At 40.0% G+C, this 22,840-nt stretch overlaps 2 protein-coding genes and 1 long non-coding RNA gene across 3 annotated transcripts; 2 read left to right on the top strand and 1 right to left on the bottom strand.

The window, feature by feature from the left end:
• The first annotated feature begins 6,629 nt into the window (after window positions 1–6,629).
• Window positions 6,630–14,453, top strand: LOC102712086 (putative E3 ubiquitin-protein ligase LIN-1). Its single transcript, XM_040523876.1, has 17 exons — window positions 6,630–7,438; window positions 8,519–8,579; window positions 8,680–8,922; window positions 9,209–9,288; window positions 9,359–10,540; window positions 10,617–10,758; window positions 10,974–11,219; window positions 11,293–11,590; window positions 11,765–11,886; window positions 12,464–12,583; window positions 12,753–12,884; window positions 12,961–13,083; window positions 13,161–13,271; window positions 13,348–13,494; window positions 13,571–13,696; window positions 13,846–13,962; window positions 14,054–14,453. Exons 1-17 carry the CDS (start codon window positions 6,774–6,776, stop codon window positions 14,069–14,071), a joined length of 3,933 nt encoding a protein of 1,310 aa, XP_040379810.1. The 5' UTR covers window positions 6,630–6,773; the 3' UTR covers window positions 14,072–14,453.
• On the bottom strand, window positions 7,694–9,919 carry LOC121054404. The gene is made up of 3 exons (XR_005811786.1): window positions 9,831–9,919; window positions 8,640–8,899; window positions 7,694–8,547 (listed from the first exon to the last, which is right to left on the bottom strand). It is a non-coding gene; the product is annotated as an uncharacterized LOC121054404 (long non-coding RNA).
• Window positions 14,454–15,471: 1,018 nt separating the features above from the next.
• Window positions 15,472–16,778, top strand: LOC102701170 (ubiquitin-like). Its single transcript, XM_006654244.3, has 4 exons — window positions 15,472–15,632; window positions 15,819–16,029; window positions 16,158–16,224; window positions 16,570–16,778. Exons 1-4 carry the CDS (start codon window positions 15,530–15,532, stop codon window positions 16,609–16,611), a joined length of 423 nt encoding a protein of 140 aa, XP_006654307.1. The 5' UTR covers window positions 15,472–15,529; the 3' UTR covers window positions 16,612–16,778.
• The last annotated feature ends 6,062 nt before the right edge of the window (window positions 16,779–22,840 follow it).

Raw genomic sequence — 22,840 nt, 5'->3', positions numbered from 1 at the left:
TAGCAAGAATATGTTCGACTTTATTAGCACATCCATCGTATCACATGCTAACACCACCCAACAGGCATTAAAAAAAAGTGATCAAGACGTCGCATATAAAAAAATTTCTTTTCTTTTTGGCAATTTTTGTACCTTGTTACTCTAGAAAAATACTTCCTAATTAAAAAAACACCCATAATTCGTCGGAATTTCTGCAGAACCGGTCAAGAAAACGCAGGTTTCATGGGATTTCATTTGATTAATTAAACTGTCTTGGCAGAAAATTTTTAACGGGCAGGATTGTCTCCTTGCGGCGTGTCCCTCTCACGATTCGCTAGCTGCGTCGTCTGCATCTCTCTGATCCGAAAACGCAACCGACGACGACGCATTCACGTGTACCATAATGAGCAAACTGCAACCGTAATTTAACCAAAGTACACGTAAAAAAAATCTAAAAATGACATTGATAAACATATAAGTATAAGAAATATCATAAACGATTGCGAGTTCTAAGAAATGTCATCGTACAAACGAATTTGTCTGAGAAATGTCATCGTTAGGTTTTCATCCATTTTTTACCGTTAAATACAATGATCATACTATAGCACTTAACGAAAAAAGTTAATGGAACCCTAATGACAATGACATTTCTTAGACAAATTCATTTGTATGATGATATTTTGTAGAAATTAGACTCGTTGATGACATTTTTTAGAATAAAGTGTTTGTCAATGACATTTGTTAGATTTTTTTTAAAAAAAACTACGCAATGGACTGTGGTGCTCGACGGAAGTCTTTTGTGCCGGCTCCAACGCCGCTCCTCCGCGTGCACGGCGTCGCTACTCCGTGCTCTCTTACCGCCGGCGCTCTCGCTCGCGTTCTCTGTGCTATCTTGCGGTTGATAATACTAGATAATTGATACAACTTGTATCATCCGGTTCACAATTTATTCCGTTCTAACGTAATTTCGTTACGCAGTCGCTCTGATACCAAAAGTAGTGTGAGCTAGAGCTAGCTCAACTCGAGAGGAAAAAACTCTGACAGGATAAGGTGTCGATCAGTCAATTCCTCTGGTGGATTATAGCTTAGCATTAACCACGAGTTAAGATCTGGCTGAGATAGCTATTTTGGCCTGTCTCTTGACCCCCATCTGAACTGGATTTCATTGGCTGCAGGCAACAAGTTTTTTTTTTTTCTTTTGTGTTGTTGTTGTTGTTGATCCAATGATTGGTTCTTTTAATCGAGAGAAGGCTACCCTCTGTCTACCTTGTTGTTGCTGGTAATTAAATGCACTTTGGACGAGCAAGTACAGTACACGAGAATTAAACATTGGGCAGTCAAGGTAGGCTGCAAAGTACAGAGTTGCAGTGTAGTTTTATCTCGGCAGAATGAATGACAGATTTGTAACTGATTTTTTTTTGGGTGTTCTTCAGATCAGCGTCAGATTTTGACCATGGTTTATTTTGTTTATACTGACATGTGTTGTATTAAAATGCATGCTCACTCTGCTCCAAGTAGGAGGTCTGTTTGGTTCCCTGGCGTTTTAGAATCTTGGTAGATCAAATCAAAGATTGTATTTAATTGTATGATGTTTAACTGTTTACATCTATTTTAACGTGTGGAAGTAGTGTAAAATTGGATTAATGGAAGCAATAGCGCACCATTATTGTACGTACTTCCATTCCTAAAATAAGTGATTGTTGTAGGAGAGAGGATAAATCATTAGGAGGGAAATGATTTAGGTAATAAAACAGCAAGCTAGCTAAAAATAGGCATTTGCTAGATTTTAGGTAAAATCTTTCCAAATCTCAGTCAGATACCCCCTGTTGTTGGATTTAATCCAACACCGTAAGATTGAGAGAGAGGGGGGAGGGGGGAGAGAGGAAATTAGACGAGAGCGACCTAACGGTAACACCATCTTCTCTAGTGATGTTGTGGCAACATGAATAATAATTGTCACACTATATTTAGAGTTTAAGTTTCGGGGTAGGGGTTGTGAAGATGATAGCGAAGAGAGGTTTCTCTATGCTTAGAGAGACATGCATAGTCAGCGGTGGACAGTGGCATTGCCACTAGAGTCACGGATTATAGGCCAATGGTGGGTATGGTTGGTAGCAGGGGTGACATGAACACGAGTGATCAGAAAGTGGATCTAGCAGTACAGGCCATCGAAGATGAGGAAGGATCGGCCACGCATGGGCTTTCCGTTGCCGGACTATAAACACTAGAAGAAGAGAAGGGGGACGAGGTTGGTGTGGTGGGCAGCTTCTAACGCCGACAAGGAAGATAGAGGTGGTGTGTGTGAGGAGAGGCAACACCAATGACGGTGGATGATTCGAAAAAATTACATTGGCGGCACTACCGGTATGTTAGGGGATAAAGTGTGGCTAGGGTTAGGTGGTGCATAGAATAGACATATATCGATACACTAGTAATTTAAGATTAGCAGATTTATTTAGTTGAACTATAATTAGTTCTAAATTATCCGTCGGTCATCTCGTAACTATTCTTGGTGCACATCCGAATCTTAAAAATATCCTGCCCGTTGAAATGTGAATGATCTTTTTTTTTTCAACCGCCTGAACAGTAAACGATCCACGAAAAAAAGGCAGGTAATGCAAGAAGAAGTACTGAAAGTATACTATACGTGAATAATCATGGCACTATAGCAGAGCCTGGTACAATTTATGGCGATGCTGAAATTCATAGTGGGTAGCTAGCGTTGTTAATTGTCCGTTGTCACACCATTTAATGTTAGTATATCTCAGAACTCTCAAGTACATTGATACGTGTGACTTTGGACATAAAGCACACTGATGAAGACAATTTAATAAATTGTGAAGGTATTTCATTCGTAAAGAATGAAACAGTTGGTCGGGCGTGAAACAATGGAAATTGCTACGAGTACGACTCAGACATCCGATTTACGTATGACTCAATCATCTAACAGCTACATTGTCACTTACTTTATCTTTTTTTGCCTAATCAATAGTTACAGTATTTTAGTCATAGTTAGGTATTACAATCGGGTCTTATCGTGTAACACAATATATACACACATCAAGCATTTTAAGATGATATCTACCAACTAGTACTAGTAGTAGCACGGTCACAGTACTATTCTGGCCGGATTCTTTCCACTGAGTTATCTAAACAGAAACCTTTTTTTTCACGTGCACGTTTTCTGAACTGCTAAACGGTTTGTTTTTTATAAAATTTTTATTAGAAAGTTATTTAAAAATTATATTAATCTATTTTTATTTTTATAATTATTAATTAATTAATTAATCATGCCTAATCTATTACTGTATTTTTCGTGCGGGTTAGTTAGCATACCGCTGAACATGGCCTCCTCTAGTTCGATAATTGGTAACGACACAGTATTGAAATCTAATTTAACTAAGTTTTCTATTAAAAATATGCAAAAATAAAATATTTTTATTAAAATATTTTAATCTATACATGTTGTCCTGTTATTTTCAAACAAAATGTTTTAAAAATTTTGATAGTTAAAAATTTTAAAAGTTTGACAGCGCTCTTGTCCAAAACAAACATAGATTATGAAACCGGAGAAAGCATATCTTTAGAACATGGGGAGTAATAATACGACATACAAAGAAAAAATATTATTAACTATTAATTACGGCATGATAAGTTAGAAACATTAAAACATAAGAATTATATATATTGTAGTGCTCTGCAGAAGAATTATGGATACTAACAAGGAGACAACAGCAGTAGGAAATTTTTCATAAGGTCTCGAAGTTATCAAGCCATCCCATAGAAATTCCACGGAATTTCATGGAGTTCGTCCATCCATTCCCCAAAGGAGCACACAAGGGAGTGTAATACATAGGAAAACTGTCACGAGGTCATGACTTATGAAGTTCGGATCAAGCCATTCTATAGGAGTTTCACATGACTAATAGGAATTCATACATTTGTATCCAAAAAGGATCACACGTGAAAATTTTCCCCGGTGTACGTGCCATGAGCTCATTACAGCTTCCACCAGAGTCGTTAGGATTGCTACATGATTATTCCATCATAGACTCGCTGGGTTCTTTTTCACATATTTTTCCTCGGCCTGTGCACACGTTTCTATACAGCAGTTCAACGTCTCATGTTTCGACTTTGTAACAGCCAATTCTATAATTTATGCAATTAAACAGATAATATAAAGACCAGAAATTTTTTTGATCTTTCATTTTCATATATAAGAAGAACAACATGTACGTGCCTTGTTTAGTTTGCAAAAACATCACATCAAGTTTTTAACATATATTTGAAGTATTAAACATAGTCTAATTATAAAACAAATTTCAGATTCCGCCTGGAAACCGCGAGACGAATCTTTTGAGTCTAATTAATACGTTATTAGCATATGTTGGTTACTGTAGCACTTATGGCTAATCACGTTTTAATTAGACTCAAAGGCTCAAAAGAACCGTCTCACGATTTCCCCCATAACTATATAATTAATTTTAATATTTACATATATTTAATATTTTATTTATATATTCAAAGATTTGATACGATGTTTTTCCTGTTTTTGAGGAAAGTTTTTAAAAACTAATCAGGGCGACAGCCACATTGACCCAGTTAGGCGGTAAGCATGGGCCACACAAGGAGGGGAGGGTCTTCCTCCTCCCGTGAACTGACCAACCTGCTCACTGGCTCCATTGCCAAAACTCCATGATTGCTTTGGCAGGACGCACGTACGTACGACCGATGGAGGGCCATGTCTCAACCAGCTAGTAGCTTGCAGCGGCCATGGCGGCGGCAGCAGGATGCACAGCACCTACAGTACAGCACAGCTGATGGGCATGCCATGGCTACCGGTATAATCATCGCCGGTCGTCTCCGCGTCTGCGTTAGTTAACTGCTACCTCCGTCATATAATAATATTATTTTTCGTTTTTCCGTGTCTAACGTTTGACCATTCGTCTTATTTAAAATTTTTTTATGATTAATATTTTCATTGTTACTAGATAATAAAATATAAATAATACTTTATACGTGACTAATTTTTTTAAGTTTTTTATAAAATTTTCAAATAAGACGAATAGTCAAACGTTGAACACGGAAAAACGAAAAATAAGGTTATTATGGGACTAAGGCAGTAACCAGTAACCACTCTGTGTTTGCTGCTACCAGCTTGACATTACTTACACTTTTGTGGTGAATATTCAAGGCAAGGAATTTTAAAGGAAAATTAGAGGAATTTATATAACTGTTTTTATCTGAAAATCCTGTAAAATTCATGTGTTCCGAAGAGACCCTCGTAACATATGGATCGGCACGTGTAACGGTGTGTAATAATAAATGTAATATTACGGTTTTCGTAAAATGTGATTTTACGGATTAAGGCTCAATTTTAGAACTGGACCTATATATGCAATGCCAAAGTGTGTGATGAACCTCTGGAGTTATTATTGAGCCCCCAGCGAAGTTCAGTTAACCCCACATATCTGAACTAGTAGCGATCCAGACTCTTTTACTCCTTACTGTACTGCTGGCTCAATTCAACATGAGAATCATCCGATTAGAACAAGAAACAAGGGATGCTTGGAATCAGTGGCGGATCCAACGGCCGGTGACCTCTAGCTGCCGTCCTGGCTCGTCAGCGATCATGTAAAAATTTTACTGCTATTATAGAGATTCATAACTACATCTTTCGTAGATAACTGCAACCTCCGTTTCACGACATGAGAATTTTATGTATTACCTATATTCATAATATATAGATACTAATAAATCTATACATATATACTAACAATGTATTACAATTAGACTGATCTATATAAAAATTTCTTGGCAAAATTTGCTACAGGGTATCGAAAAAACACGTAATTAGCGGTGGACACCATAAGATCATGAATTTATTGTAGGGCACTACAAAAGTGTGGTAATTAGCTACCGGGCACTGTGGCTAATATTTTATTATTTTTGAAGTCAAAAATTCTAAAAATAACGAAATTGCCCTCTGTTGCCAACCCGGTATGCACCCTCGTCGTCACTGGGTCACCACCGTCGTCACCTGCTCACTCACCCAGTAGACTAGGGTTCGGGTGTAGTGCGGTGCCGAGACCAATCGGGTCTGCTTTGACTGGACCCGACATAACGGGTTGGCGATAGAGGACAATCACGTCATTTTTAGAATTTTTTACTCTAAAAATAATAAAAAATTAGCCAGAGTGCCCTATAGCTAATTACCACTTTTTTGTGGTGTCCTACAGCAAATTCGTGATCTTACGGTATCCACCGGCTAATTACGTGTTTTTTCGATGCGCTGTAGCAAATTTTGCCAAATTTCTTAGGTCCACATCTGCTTGGAATCTACCACTGGAGTGAGCCCTTTACATGGCAGAAGTACATACATACCACTGAACTGATCTTTTACTTACATGGCAGAGAACTACAGACCGACAATAGACGGTTCAATTCACATGAAGCTAAGCTGGGGGATAAAAATAAATTTGCTGTGTGTGTATCTCTGCTGCAATATTAGCTTATCCACAGGACCAAGGAGGAAGGACCAGCAGCTCAGCTTTCCCATACCTAACAAGATTGCCTAACTGTGCATGCAAGGACACTAGTATTTCTTACCTCACATCTCTCAACTCACCTCACTCTCTGTCTGTCACAGGCTCAAGCTCACACTTGCATGTAGTACATTTGTAGCCTTCTCTTGCCAGCAAGAGAAGAAGGCTAGCTCGAGAGTGCCTCCTCGTCTCGCAGCTCATATGCGCTAGCAAGTGCCAAGAAACACAGCTCGGGCGCCGGCGGTCGCGATGCCGGCGGCGACAGGGACGGCGACGGCAATGGCGGTGCCGCCGCACTCCTCCATCTGCTCGCTCATCGCCTTCCTGCACCACCACATCCGCGCGCTCCTCGCCGACCGGGACGCGCTGCTCGCCGCGCGCGCCCGGTGCATGGGGCTGCTCGACGGCCCGCCGGGCGGCGCCGGCGCGTCGCGCGGCGAAGACGGCGGCGACGGCGAGGACGACGTCCTCGCGGCGCTCCGGCACGCCGCGGACACGCTGACCGGCGCCGGCGGCGAAGCGGACGGCCTCGACGGGGCGGAGGCGGCGCTGCAGGGGCCGGCGCTGCTGCCGGAGGACGGCGAGACGGGCGGCGTGGACAACCGTCGCGTCGCGGCGTGCGCCTACTTCTACCTCGCCCTGGTGCGCGCAGCGCAGGGGGACGCGTGGCAGATGGCCATGCACTTCCTCCAGGCCGTCGTCGTGTCCCCCGGCGCGGTGGCCGGCGCCGGCGCCGGCGGCCTCGCGCCCCGCGCGCTCTGGGACGGGCTGTTCGACGAGGCCGTGCTGGCGCGCGCCGGCGGCGGCGGCGCGAGCGAGGAGGACGCCGCGCGGCGGGCGGCGAGGCGGTACAAGGACTGGCTCATGTACTACAAGGTGGTCGCAGGCGCCCCGGCGAGCGGCAGCGGCGGCGGGTGAGTGAGTTCGTCGGAAGCGAGGGAAACTTTGATTCACCGTGACAGTTATAACGGTACCTGGCATACGTATACGGTATACTATACGGGCGTACACCTAGCCAGTGCACGTATATACAGACTGTGACAGTATAAGCATACGTATATCTTTGGACACTGAATCCTATGCTACTCACGAGACTGAAAAAATGGAAAAGGGAAAACTTTTTTGTGACAGAAGTGGATGTTGCCATTTTAAAAAAAATTTTCTTGGAAAAAGGTTTTGGTATTGGGATTTTGAATGCTTTTTGCCCAAATGTCCCTTTCAACTTTCTGTCCTACTTTTACTGGCTACCTTCTCTTCTCTGTGGTTTTTGCATTTTTGCAATTTTTTGAATGAAAAATGAGAATTGTGAAATCTTTTATGGTGTGGTAAGTTGCATACCTCCATGCAGTTCCAGGATTGCAAGCCATGGGTACAACTCTAAATTGAATTCTTGCAAAATATAAGATTAGCCTCATTTTTCTCTTTGAGTGAATTTGATGTAGGTCACCATCTTGTGATTTGTGAAAGGGATGCTTCAGCTTCTTTCTTTCATTCCCTTTGCCTGAGCTTTTTCTTTCCTTGTAGAACCCACCGGAGCACATTTCTGCACGTCATGGGCGCAAATCTGCACCTTCTTACTTTCTACCATTTTCTCTGTGATGTGGCAAAAAGAGGGAAATCCGCATTCTATCTTTTCCAAAAGGGATTCAAAAAGGAGTTGAAACACCCTTTTTTGCCAAATGCCATCTTCAAATTTCTGACGAATTCTTGAAGCAAAGCAGGGGGCAAAGATTCTCCACTAGCAGCTTGAGACAAGCATGTGCACTAAACCATCCTGACCCACAGCTGCATGCCTGCAAAATTTAACACCACCTAGAGAGACCATCTTGAGTGCTACAGCTCTATATAGTTCAATAACCAGTAGATGAGTTGATGATAGCTTCAGTGTAGTTGTTTCATTAGTGCTTGCTAGTTGTTGCTACTATCTGTAGGTATAGAAATAGAAGTGCACATTGTTCCATTGTCTGAAGATATATACATCCATCCATGAACAGGTGCATTCAGTTTGGAAGGTCTGTGAGCTCTGCCATTCCGAAATGGCCGGATTTTTCAGAGGTAAGAGTCATGTTTTCTGCATATGTAATGCCATGAATAGGAGAGGATTTCAGAAGTTACCTGCATTTGAGAGCTCAAGTGAATTCTGACATTTGCGCAGGGTGGGACAATCCACTCTGGTGATCATGAAGGAGAGTGCAGAGCCTCCAACTCCAACTGTGGCGATCATGATGGCTTCGCTGAGCTGAAGGATTTTCTCAACTGTGATGATCAAGAGCTTCAAGAAGATACCAAAGGGAGCTCTGACAGCAGGTGCCTACACGAAATGCTTGAGGAGTACCAGTCGGATTCACCTGTTTCCTTCTACTCACACCTTGATTCTAGTGAAGAGAGCGACAATGAGGTAATACATGGTCAATTTCTAACACAAATTGTCAAAATACAATTAGAAAGCCTAAGAAAGCCTCAAGACTATATAGGAAAACCAAACCTCTTCTTTTTTATTTTGTTGTTGGCAAATTTAACTGAAATCCTCACCTAAAAGTTTACAAATAGAGACTATGAAGTTTGTAACAATAGTGTGTGTGTGGGTGGGTGGGGGGGGGGGGGTGACATACCTCTAATTGCAAAATTAGTATAAGCTGGAACAGCCTTTGAGTTTTTATGGCATTTTAATTCTTCTGTCGCAGGAAGTTTCACATGACAAAGGGAGGTCAGCAAAGGTTATGCCTATCGACACAGATTTCTTGTCAACTAAATTCCATGGAAGGTACTATATCCAACATCATTCGATCTACTGTTTCCCATATTGTCCTAACTTTTTTTTGTATATTTGTTAGATCAATTCAGAATAAGAATCTGACATGGTGCACCTCTCCTGAAAATGCAATGATCTACACTCCTGAATCTCCACTCTACCAAGTTGATGACTATGAGATGAAACCAAACAATGTAAAATCAAGCAGATCGCAGGGCTCACTCAATAGTCTATCAAATTCAGTCCTAAATATAAATAAAGTGGACTCATACTCAACATCCAACTATTTCAACAAGGAGGGCATGTTTCCACAATGCACGCCAAAGCATGATCTCAGATGCTTCAGCCACTTCTCAACAAAATTTATGAAGAGAAGTGCTCTATCTGACATAGTCTCCCGAGGGAGCATGAGCAGGAAATTCAAGGCTTTCTCACAGAGTGACGAGTGGAGCGATGTCAGCTCACGCTGGGGGAAGGAAAGCCAGGTAGATTTTCTTGAGAGGTTTGAGAAGGCGGTATCGAAATTATTGGTTTCAGATGAGCTAGAAAGCTACCTGGATGCAGGTTCGGAAGTTACAACCATATGGCACTTGCTGAATAATTCTTCTGACGTGAGACACAAGTCATCAGCACGGCAAGAAATCCTTGACCAACTTCTTGACAGCATTTCCACATCTAACAAGGACAAGGTGATCAGGGCATCAGTCTATGTTCTCCTGCTTATGATATCCGAAGATAGGAATGTAATGAGAGGCATCAAGAGGAAGGAGTTCCATTTATCCAATCTAGCCAGCGCATTGAAGAGAGGTGTGCAGGAGGCAGCCATTTTGATATACTTGTTGGATCCTTCACCTTTACAGATCAAGAACTTAGATCTGTTACCTTCACTTCTACATGTTGCCTGTAATTCAGACACCAAAAAATGGCCTGCATTGCTTCCACTGACGCCAACATCGGCATCAATAGCTCTCATTGAGATCTTGGTGACAGCATTCGACTATGTGACAAACAATGTCCACTTAGGTGCCATCAGCTGTCCTCATATTTTATCTAAGCTTGTTGATGTTGCAAAGAATAACAACCTGGAGGAAGGTGTGGCGCTGGCAGCTATTCTCGTCAGGTGCGTAAGGCTTAATGGGAACTGCAAGAAGTTCTTATCACAGGCTACTCCAGTGGAGCCATTCCTTCACCTTGTTAGACGAAAAGAACACCGTGCCAAGTGTGCCGCACTTGAATATTTCCATGAGATTCTTCAAATCCCTCGGTATGATCCATACTTGAAAAGGTCCATTCTTTTAAATCATTGCCTAAATATCTTGTTGAATTGAATCAATCTTCAGGTCTGCAGCGAACTCCCTGTTGCAAGAAATAAAGCAGCTAGGAGGCATTTCTATCATGCATACATTGATGGCCTGTCTCCATCAAACTGAACGTGAACACAGGGTTTTAGCAGCTAATCTTCTTCTCCAATTGGATATGCTGGTATTTCTACTGTCCCTGATACTGAAGAATTATTTTTCCAGCTTCGCAAGTACAACCAAATTATCTGCAGCTCATTAGGACAACTTTAAGTATCACCTCAAATAAAATGAAAACACTGGTTATTAACCGTTCCTATGAAGATATACAAGTAACAGTTGAGCAAACATAGCATTGCAATGATCTCACATTATCCAAAAAATTATCTGCTTTTGTAGGACAAACCAGATTGTAAAAGTGTGTTCAGGGACGAAGCAATGGAAGTCCTGTTGGATTCATTATCATCCCAAGAAAACTGCAGTGTGCAGGCATTAGCAGCATCTTTCCTTTCTAATCTAGGAGGGACTTATTCCTGGTCAGGGGAATCATATACTGCTGCATGGCTCGCAAAGAAAGCAGGACTAACATCAACAGCCCACAGAAATATGATCAGAAATATTGACTGGGTTGATCCTTGCCTGCAGGTGAAATATGAATCAATATCTCATTTGGACAAGATAAGTGATATTAGCTTAACAGTAGTTAAATATGATGCAGGACACAGAAATAGGTCCATGGAGCAGTAAATCTGCACGAACAATTATGAGAATAGGAGTACCAGTTCTTCGTGCTTTGGCCAAAGGAATGCAAAGCAAGGTGAAGGGAACCTCACATGATTGCCTTGTATGTGCTGCATGGCTTGGAAGCGAGCTGGCTGCTCTTGGTGAAAATGACATGAGATATTCTGCTTGTGAGATCTTGTTACATGATATAGCCAGCCACTTGCACCCAGGGTTTGAGCTTGATGAACGGGTTCTAGCATGCATGTGTCTCTATACTTACACCTCTGGAAAAGGTAAGGAAGATTTCATTACTGCCAAGTTATAGCCATCGAGTTCAGTGGTTTGGTTGAGTACTGACCAACTAAAACCATGAATATTTTAGAATGTTAAATCAATTTCTCAAAACGTTAACAAAAGGATGATCATAGCATTTTTTATTAAAAAAAAATGATTTTTCGTACCTACAGGGAAGCAAAAGTTGATGGGTTTGTCAGAGGGTTCCCGAGAATCTCTAAGGAGGCTGTCATCATTCACATGGATGGCTGAAGAGTTACTTCAAGTTACAGATTATTATCTTCCCAGCAAGCCAGTGAGTAGTGTTAAAATTTAACTCCTTTCTGCCTACCTTTTCTCTTCCTTTCTGAATACTACCTACGTTTCATATTCTAAGACTTTCTAGCCTTACATAAATTCATCTATTGATGAATATATATAATTTGTATATATGTCTAGATTCATTGGCATCCATACAAATTTAGGTAATGCTTGAAAGTCTTACGTCGTGAAACGGAGGGAGTAGAAAATAATGTGAAATGTTCAACATTCATGCTCTCCCTTAATCACAATGAATATATTCTAAACTTAGTTAAGTAATAGAGACAAACACATAAAAGTAGATCATTTCATTTACTGCCCTTCAAAAGGTGTTTAGTAGTTTGACAAACCTAGCTAGTCTGCCAATCTTGTGTGGAGTGAGGCTTGCAGTAGGAGAGTTTTTGTCTCTTACCTTGTATCTTTTTATGTTCTGTTTTTCTTCTCCTTAATGAAATGAAACGCAATTCTCTTGTGTTTTTGAGAAAAAAGATTATAATTATCAGATGCTCAAGGTCCTTGTTTTTGGAAAACCATTTTACATGAAATCTAATTATCTGTAGTTGTCAGTGCAGCGTGTATCATGTGTGCACACACAGATACTGGAAATCGGTCAACCTGGCAATGGAGCAGCAACTGCTATAATATTCTTTGGAGGGCAGCTCTTTGTTGGCTATTCTAGTGGCACCATCAGGGTAATGATATAGAGTTTCTAATCACTCATAAATCCACAGCATAATCACACATGTTTTAAGATAACAAATATTTAGTTGAGAAGTAATATGGAAAAAGGGTGTACTTCTTCAGTTCATGCAGATGTACTTGCATAACTACAGTTACTGACACTCAAGTGATCCTCTACAGGCATGGGATATAAAAGGCCAAAGAGCAGTAGTTATAAGAGAGGTTACAGAGCACAAGAAAGCAGTTACATGTTTCGCACTATCAGAAACTGGGGACAATCTCTTGAGCGGGTCAGCTGACAAGTCTATTAGGGTAAGAAATGCAAACACCAGTTTTCAGCAGCAATTTAATTGTAATAAATTACTAGCTAATAATAGGCTCTTTGCAGGTATGGAAAATGGCACAACGCAAGCTCGAATGTGTAGAGGTGATTCAAATAAGAGAAGCAGTGCAGAAATTTGAAAATTACAATGACAAAATCATTATACTTACACCGAACAACGTTCTTAAGGTAGTTAATTGCGTCATATGCTATTGGTGATTGCCCAGCATCTGAAGTATATAATGTTTGTAATTTCACCTCCACAGTTCTCTTCCTCATCAAGAAGCACCCAAGCATTTTACAAGAGCAAGCATGTCAAATCTCTAGCTGTAGCTCATGGCAAAGCTTATCTTGGTTGCACAGACTTGAGTATACAGGTTAGTATTGTCATTATGATAGCTGTAGCAGCACAATATCTAGGAACATGCTATCTGAAACATAAAAATTCCACAGGAATTAGACATAACAGTGGGGTCAAAGATTGAGGTAAGAGCACCAACAAGAAGCTGGAGAATTAGGAAACAACCCATTAGCTCTATCTCGATATATAAAGATTGGATGTATTGTGCTGGTACTCAAGTGGAGGGATCCACCATAAAGGTAATTATGAAAGTTGCACCTCTGAAAGAAATAGCTAACAATATATGAGTAAAACACTATAATATTGGTAAAACAGGACTGGAAGAAGCGATGTAAACCTACAATGACGATGGCAATATCAAAGGGAACAAATGTAGAGGCAATGGCAGTGGTGGAAGACTTTATCTACCTGAACTGCGACAAAAGTCCTAGTATCATTCAGGTCATCTAAATTTATTTTGTAATTTTGTTCATTCCTATCTATAAGCAACTGATGATATTAAAGGAACCACCTTTGCCTAGTGGTTACATAGTTGTAAAATTACAAAAGTTGCCAAATTGAAAATGATTTTTCTTCTGTATTGCTAACAGATATGGTTGAGAGGGAATCAGCAGAAAGTAGGGAGGCTATCTGCAGGGAGCAAGATCACAAGCATCTTCACCGCAAATGACATTGTCTTCTGCGGAACTGAAACCGGGTTAATCAAGGTCAGTACCACGCCATTAATCTTGGCCAGAGCCATTTATGTCTATCAACCTTTAACACCATAAATATAAAACCTCCTTATCGCAATTACAGGCATGGATCCCTTTCTGAAAAAAACCCACAGGAGAATAGACCAGAAAGAGGCTCAATTATGTAAATGGCTAAACGCAAAATGAGAGTATGTATGTACAGCAGAAGAACAAATAACAGGTAAAAAGAAAAAGAAAGACATACCCTTGTACAAGAAAGGCGGTCGCCCCCCTCTGGAGGAGAAATCAGCGTGCATAAACTCCCATGATCACCAATTTCTACAGAGCAATGACTAGCATTACTAGCAGCAGCAGCAGAGGCTCCGCAATGTAAATATAGATATAGATAGATCGTGTCGTGTGCTTTCCTTTTTCTCTTTGAAATGACAGTGAATGCGTATGTTAACACCTGAGTAAACTGACATTGCCTCCCCCTATAGAAATATAAGAACTGCCAATCTGCCATAAACTCGCGTCTGACGTCGATCCTATGATCCCATCCTGCGATGAAGAAGACGGCCTATAGCCGTCAGAAAGAGAAACAGAGTGGTGGTTCATGGACAGCACGTACAGAAACGAAGCAGCGGAGAAGGCCATTGCGGCATTTGGTCGAACACCTTGTGGGCGAGCGGGCGAGCACTACCTTGAGAAACAATGCTCTTTCTATCACCTCTTTCCCACACATTCTTCCGATTGAAATGAAATCGAGCGGCCGGGAAGGGATGAACCGGAGGGAACCGGGAATCCTAGAGAAAAACCGCGGGAAACAAACCTCGAAAGAAAAGGAGTTGCGTGGAGGGGAAACCGCAAGATTACGGGAGGGAGTGGGGGCGCCGCGCCAAGAGTCCCAATTGCCAAGATTGGCGGTGATCCGTCCCAGCAACGATCACATTCCGTAGGCTGCAGATTCTTTCTCTCCTCCCCTCCAATTTTATGTATACGTGCGTTTCGTAAAAATGTTAAATGATATGTTTATTTTTGAAAAACATTATATATTACTATCTCTGTTTTATAACGTAGGATGTTTGATTTTTTTTTGCAACGTTTGATCATTGTCTTATTAAAAAATTTAGTACATATATAAAAAAATGATTGGTCATGCTTAAAGTTTATTTGATAAGTCACAAACAAAATAAATGAAATTTTTATAATTTTTTAATAAGAAAAATGGTAAAATATTGCAAATAAAAAAATTCAAACATAGTTAATTATTACGTAATAATATTTTTATCTTTCATTTTTTTAATAAGCTAGAAAGGGATGCAGCCCTAGCACTAACTAGAATGATTTATCCGATTAAAAGCTGCTGGGCCGGCCCAATACGTGTTTACCATTTCTCCGGTGACTCATCGGTTCCGTAGCGGCCACGAACTCACTCGCGTGTGCAAATGGTAAATACGTGCGATTTATTATGTTTCGTAGCGGGCGCGTGACGTCTCCTGCTCCGCTCCTTGTATAAAAGGTGGCCACCAAGTTTCCTTCTCATTTCATCACCATATCGCCACGCACCAATCAATCTTAATTTGCGAGAGAGGCCGAGATGCAGATCTTCGTGAAGACGCTGACGGGGAAGTCGGTCACTCTCGAGGTCGAGAGCAGCGACGCCATCAACAACGTCAAGGCCAAGATCCACGACAAGGAAGGTGTATATATATATATATTTATATCTGCACGCACACCATGCATCTTGTTGCTGCATGCACTGAACAGTAGTGATCTATTAGCTCAGCTTCACTGCCAGCACCGGTGGTAGCTGCTCATCTGAATAATTATAATACTAATGAAGGTGATCATTAACCGCCGGCCGGCCACCAATTTGTACTTGGTAGGTATCCCGCCGGAGCAGCAGCGTCTCATCTTCGCCGGGAAGCAGCTGGAGCAGGACGGGCGCAGGCTCGGCGAGTACGGCATCCAGAAGGAGTCGACGGTGCAGCTGGTGCTCCGGCTCCGCGGCGGCACGAGGGGCGGCTACATCATCCAGGAGCCCAGCCTGCTGGCCCTCGCGCTCAAGTACAACGAGAAGAAGATGGTCTGCCGCAAGTACGCACGAATGCATTCATGGCCGGCCTGATCTTAGCTACTGCATCACTTAGTTCTTCGCTCTCTCACGCTGCATCCGACGTGTGTGCATTAAGCTTATTTCTTTTGCCGGCGTTTTTCTGCTGCAGGTGCTACGCACGCCTTCCCGACAGGGCTACCCACTGCCGCAAGAAGAAGTGTGGCCACAGCAACCAGGTGAGCCTCATCGCCATTAGCTCATAGCTCCCGTACGTTTTTTGGATATGCTGATGCTTATAAACTAAAATTTAAATTTGGAGCTAATTTAAGTTTTCTTCATCGTAGTTTGTTTCCGGGTATTTTCTTCATCGTAGTTTGTTTACCCTCGTATTATTTTTAGCTGTCAGTAAGTTTAATTTCAGTGGACAATGATGCCAATAGTGTTTTACCGAATGCTAACTCAATTAAGTTCTCTGCTTTTGAATTTATGTTATTTGTAGTGCAACTTCTTTTTTTACTTTAATATTACTACACGTCTATCTAAACTAAATCTGATGTTTTCTATTTCATCAAATTTATCAGGTAAGACCAAAGAAGAGATTCGTATCCAAGCACACCATCTGAGTCGTTCAAAACGTTGTCATGCAACAGTTCAATCAAAGTCTTCATATTACGGATTTATATTTTGTGTTACCATGTTATTATTAGTTAATAAACGTTCCACTTGGCATCTATTGCCGTTTCTGCATGGCGGAGAATAATTAATGAGAGTTTGCTTCAATGTTTGTGGATGTTGACATTTTTTTATTAATTGAGTTTTTTTTTGTCCTCTCCAATAAATAAAATGTTAATGAGATTTTGCTTTAATGTTTCTGGATGCTGTTGTTGGTTTGATTTCTGGCCATCAAGCCATAATAAAAACGACGATTCATACCCTTCACTATTATTTTTGTTGCCGTTCATAATTATTTTAGACAATTAGACCTAAAATTCTCTGTTGAGAAACTTCATTGAAAATGCATACATAATTAATTTCTAGTGTTATTCACAAATCACCAGACAGTTTTATGTCCAGGAAAAGATAATTATTAATCTTATTATTGATGTTCAAGTGAGGAAAAGAAATATGGGGCATCCAGTAATATGAACATGTGTAGAGGATTATTTATCAATTCGAAAGCATTACTCTCGCACAGAATGGCATATATGGGCCGGCCCAACAGCGAGAAAGCCCATGCATCTCCATGGGCCACGTGTCAATCCTGCAGTTTTTCCTTTCCCGATGTACCGGCTGCCTTTCCTCGTTTTTCTTTTTTTTTTCTTTTCGCAATTTTTTGGTTTCGTACCGGCTGCGTTGCCTCCTCTCCTCCTCCGTATACTCCCTCATTGACTTTTGAATAACATTCATTTTATTCAAAAAAGTATATAATTATTTATTATTCTGTTATGATTTGATTTATTACTAAAGTAACTTTTAAGTATAATTTATAAATTTACATATTTATAAAAAAAATAAGACGAATGGTAAAAACATATATTGAAAAGTTGACGGGGTCAATTAGAAAAAAATCAAAGGAAGTATATATATTAGAGTGGAATGCAACACGCACTATTCTGCTATGTGAATATATTGTTGTAAAAAAAAATTAGCATTCATTCTGCTCCATGAATCTGCAATCTTGGGGTAACCAGAAATTGTTGTATTCTTCTACATTGCTCTACGTGGTGGACATATGAAATTACACCTTTAGGAATTGTGTTATGAGAGATGAGAGAAAATGACTTTAGATTGAATCTGCAGTCAAGATGAATTGCTAGATAAATCCTCCTAGGACATCAAACATTTAATTGATCAATTATCACACATTAATTGAAAAAAAATCAAGCACCAACCATTTTTCTATTAGTATTTTGGATAAAAATAATAAATAAATGTATAATTGCTTCCAAAACATGTCAACATCAAAGTGAACGGTTCAAGTAAAACATATTATTTTCCAAAAAATAAAAATAAAAAATAGTTACACATAAAGTGTTATTTATGTTTTATTATGTTAACAACAACAAAAAAAAATACTAACGTACTTCTTTTCTAAATAAAACGGACCATCATCAAGCGTGAAACATAAACAACGGAAGCATTCCCTCCTTGTGTGAGACAGACAGTAATTTGGAAAGGTTGATGGTAAAAATCAAGAAATAATATATTCATAAGGGCAATCTTAATGAGAGTTTCATGGACAATAAATAGGTTATATTTTTGATGACGTAGCAAAATATTAATGAAGAGAGAGGTGAAATGAGTTTCATGGGGATGAAACCTTTTATACACTGTTGCCTAGACAACTTGTGTCTTGCATGTAACCTAGAAAACAACAATAGATGAAACTATACATCTAAGAGAGAGGAATATTGCATCCTAGTTTTAAACTTTTTAGTTGTCACTCTAGATAATCGTGTCCATAAAACTTGTATTGAGGATAACCTATCAACACGTGCACTCTCCCACTGGCAGCACATGCATGCTAGTAGTAGCTAGGAGTACCAGGCAGGGATCTTGGGAGTGCCGGCAATAATGCCGTTGCTGCAATGTTGCTCCATGGGCTCCTGCTCGCCTCGTCGACCTCCGCCGGCGACGTACGTAAGAACCGAACGTGTGTTCGTCGCACATGCCACATGGACGCTGTCCGTCGTATGTCGCAGCGTTGGTTCCTCGGATTAAAATTCGAGCCAGCGGGATGGAATAATAGTCAAGACGCTGATGTGCGTGTTTTCCTTCCCACATGGAGCAACAACATGCTCCACCATCTCTCCATTTTATAAAAGTAGGATTGTTTTATTTAACTTTATATAAATGATAATGTATCTCTATATATATCTAAATAAGATTAGAAAATCTTAATATAAAATAGAGGGAGTAGCTTTCTTGTGTTCATATTGCTGCGATTTGTTATTGTTATTTCTTCTTCATTTTTTCCTTCTATTCCTACGACCTCTACTTTTTGTTTTGTTTTTTTACTCTCTTTTCTATATTGTAATGCTTTTTAATCATGAATAGATTTATAGCATACTAATGAATTAGGACATATATAAAATATATACCGATCTATAGATAAATTTAAGCCAACAAAGTTAATAAATCTTACCACGTGAAATGTAGGAAATTCCACTTTAAAATTTCGAAACCGTTAGCACTTGGCAGCCAACCATTCAGACATAGAGTATAAGGCAAAAACATACGTTACTGCTTGTTTGAACGTATGAATACACAAAAATTCACTTAATTATATCCGACATAAATATATAATGTACTGGTCAAAACTTTGAGAACTTTAAGCGTCAATTTTGTAATTTCATAAACCTATTTTGATATAATTGTGATCAAGATCACACCTCAAAGAGGCCGCAAAACAATAAAACATGCATCAAAGTATTTTTGACCAACTCGTGGAGTATGTCTGCCACATATTTGTATTCACAGCAAAATCAAACCATTGCGTCCTGATTCATGCACACACCGACACAGTCTGTAGCTAGTCAGAGTTGAAAAAAAAAATCTTAAGTCGTAGCCATCGATCACCCGTTAATTGACAACTTGTCAACTGGGGCAATAATCTTCATGTCCAGACAAACAAGAGGAGCTGGCAGAAAAAAAATGATATGAACATGGTCAAGAATTCTGATGTGGAGAAGAAAAAGCCTTCCAAGTAACTTCCTAGCTTCCTGATTGCAGCAGCTATATGTAACGGTTTCCACACGTAGCTTTCCACTGTACTTCTCCATGTTGGGCACATCCTGTCAGAGGCTAACTCTTGGGGATCTTCCTCCCATGCTGCCGGGCACACTAGGACCAAATAAAATGCAGGCACTCTGCCCCAGAATAAGTGGATCCTAGAATTAGTATCTCAAGAGAAAAAAAGAGACTAACAAAGATTAAAATGTGTATTACTCCCGTGTCGTAAAATGTAAGAAATTTTAGAGATAGATATAGATAAACATGTGTCTAAATTCGTTTTGAGAATCTCTTGTACTAACTCCGGTCATTAATATATGACACCTTAGACATGCAAATCGTGATGGGAGATACTAACTCCGGTCATTAATATATGACACCTTAGACATGCAAATCGTGATGGGAGAGATTATTTAATAACAGATGTAATATTAATAATATAATATTTAGTTTTATATAAATTCATTCATGAACAATGAATATTAAATATTTATGGAGTAATAGAAAATCAGCTGGCCCAACCGCTTGCAAATGTACATTTTTTACGGACGGCCCGTGCCATCCACCGTCTGTAAAAGTTAATTTTTATAGGTGGTGGATATAGAGCACTGCTTATAATAATATTTTTCTGTCAAGAAATCCGAAAAATCCCAACATTCAAAACAATCACCTAATCGTCATGTCCCAATATCGCTGTCGGTCCTTACTGTCGCCATTGACGCCGTCTTCACCACCTCTATTGGATTTGTCCTCCCAGTGACCGCCGCATACAGATTTAGCCAATATTATTGTCGCCACCTCCGTTGGACCCTGCAGCGGCGGCGGTCGCCGCTGTCGTCATCGCCACATCCATCGGATCTGGCCGTGGGGTTAGGCCTCCCCACGGCCAGATCCAACTGCCATTGCTGCCTCCGTGGGACCCCATATGTCATCGTCGTTGCCACCATCACCAGATTCTGCCGCCTCCGCCGCTGTGCCAAGCTACTGCATATTGCTTGTCACCATTGTTGTTTCCGCCTTTGATGTATCCCCACACCGTCTCTACCGTTGCCGCCTAGCTGTCATGCGCCACTGATGAGAGAGAGTGCATGGAGAGGTGAGAGAGAGTGGACTGGAGGGAATGGTGATGTGATCTTATCTCTTCCTTATATGTGGTAAACATATCACTTTATGCCCCGTCTAAAAACAATCATTTTTGTAGGTGGTCCATAAGGAGGGTTGCATGAAAATATACACCTGTTTTTGTAGGTGGGCCTACTTATGGACTGCCTACAATCAACATATAATCTAAGTATCTAACCGTCATTCCGATCATTTTTTTAGGTAGTCGCCGGTATACCCGCCGATAATTTTTATGTATAATTGTCTACAAAAATCATTTTTAACGTAGCGATTCGTATGTGTGTTTTATCAAAACACACATATATCCATGGATTACGACAGGATTTTTCGAGTAGATGCGCACAAGTACCTTAGCTAATAATGGTCCATGCATCACAATCCTATGATGAGAGTAGAAAGGGCCGGGCTGGAGGGGTGTGACCTGAGGCCAAGTGGGATGGCATGGTAAGCGGTCTACCAACCGCGTTGATGACATGCCAACGAAAGAAAAAAGGTATATTTACGAAAAAAAATAATTTATGAATAAAACTTGTATATATATATATGTGTTCTTGGTGATTTAAAAGTAAGGATTAAAAAATAATCTATAATAGAAAAAATCAAAACAAGTTTAAATTTATTGTTAAAAATCCAAATTTCATAGGCATAAACGCAAGATGAGGCTACCAGTAGCTACCCGTTGAGAATCAAGCTCTAAAATAAAAAGATTTTATTGATGGCCCCTCTTCAAATTCTAAACGAATCATTCAAAATTAAAAAAAGTGAATGAATCCGTGTTTTTGCGAATGGAAAATAATTTATGAGTAAAACTTTTATATATGTCCTTTGTGATCCAAAAGAATTAACCATGATAAAAAAACATAAAACTTGTTTTTAAAATATACGTAGTATCTTTTAAACAGTTACGAGAACCATGGTACAAAAGAGACTATTAAGAGAGACCATGCATGGGATGGGATGGAATCGAAAAGCATATATGAATCCTCTTTGTCGCAGGCAAGCGGGCAGACATGCATCTGGATCGATCGGTAGCAACAACCTCCTCCCAACTCCCACCACATGCTACGTTGCTGCTTTATTTAATCTTTTTTATTTTATACCGTTCACATATATATATATATATATATATAAAAAACAAATTATCTTACTTAAAAAACTATATATGTATTAATAATTTTATTATGATTTGATTTATTATTAAAGGAACCATAAATTAATTTATAATTATATATATATGAGTAATTTTACAGTCTAACGAAAAATAACAAAAAATATCTCGAGGTATCGGTACCTCACGGTACTAAATCGTTTCTGATCACTGGATCTAACAGCGCACATACTAATCAGCTTAGATCCAATGATGAGAAATAATTTGATACATGTATTTTTTGTTAGATCGGAGCAAATCTCTGTATGTATATATTAATAAAAAGTTATAAATAAGAAGAAGGATCAAAATAGATTAAAAAAAAAAAGCAGAAACCGAGGGAGTAGTAGCTACGAGCGTCTTGCTGCTGCTGTACATGTGCCGCCAATAAAGACGTGGTTGCTGCTGCGCCATGAGCTGCTGCCACGATCGTCGTTGCTAGTCATGGCGCCCACGTCGCTCGTCGACGACGCCGGTGATAATTAACGAACTGCAATTGTGTGCTGCTCCTGCTAGCTGTGTGTATCCTGCATATATATGCATGCATGGCACATGGCAGATCGACAGCATGCTCCTTACCATGGCACAAGCATGTATCGATATGCATGAGGGGGAGGTTAATTTCCTCTTCTGTTTAAGTTGCTGTGAAATGGAAGTTGCTGATCTCTGTTCTTTAATTTTCTCTTCATTTCCTTCGTATGCAATAGGCCATTTAATTTACTCTATATTACCATATGTGGGTTACTTCATATTATTTATGGGTGAATTAGACCCGGCCTTTGCATACGAGGTCATCAACCGATGGCGATAATAAAACAAAAGGAGAAAAATGGTTATGTTATTTAGTTGGC

This window comes from Oryza brachyantha, chromosome 5 (assembly GCF_000231095.2).
Source record: "Oryza brachyantha chromosome 5, ObraRS2, whole genome shotgun sequence".
NCBI classification, from domain to species: domain Eukaryota; kingdom Viridiplantae; phylum Streptophyta; class Magnoliopsida; order Poales; family Poaceae; genus Oryza; species Oryza brachyantha.
This window is presented reverse-complemented; position numbering and strand designations above follow the sequence as displayed.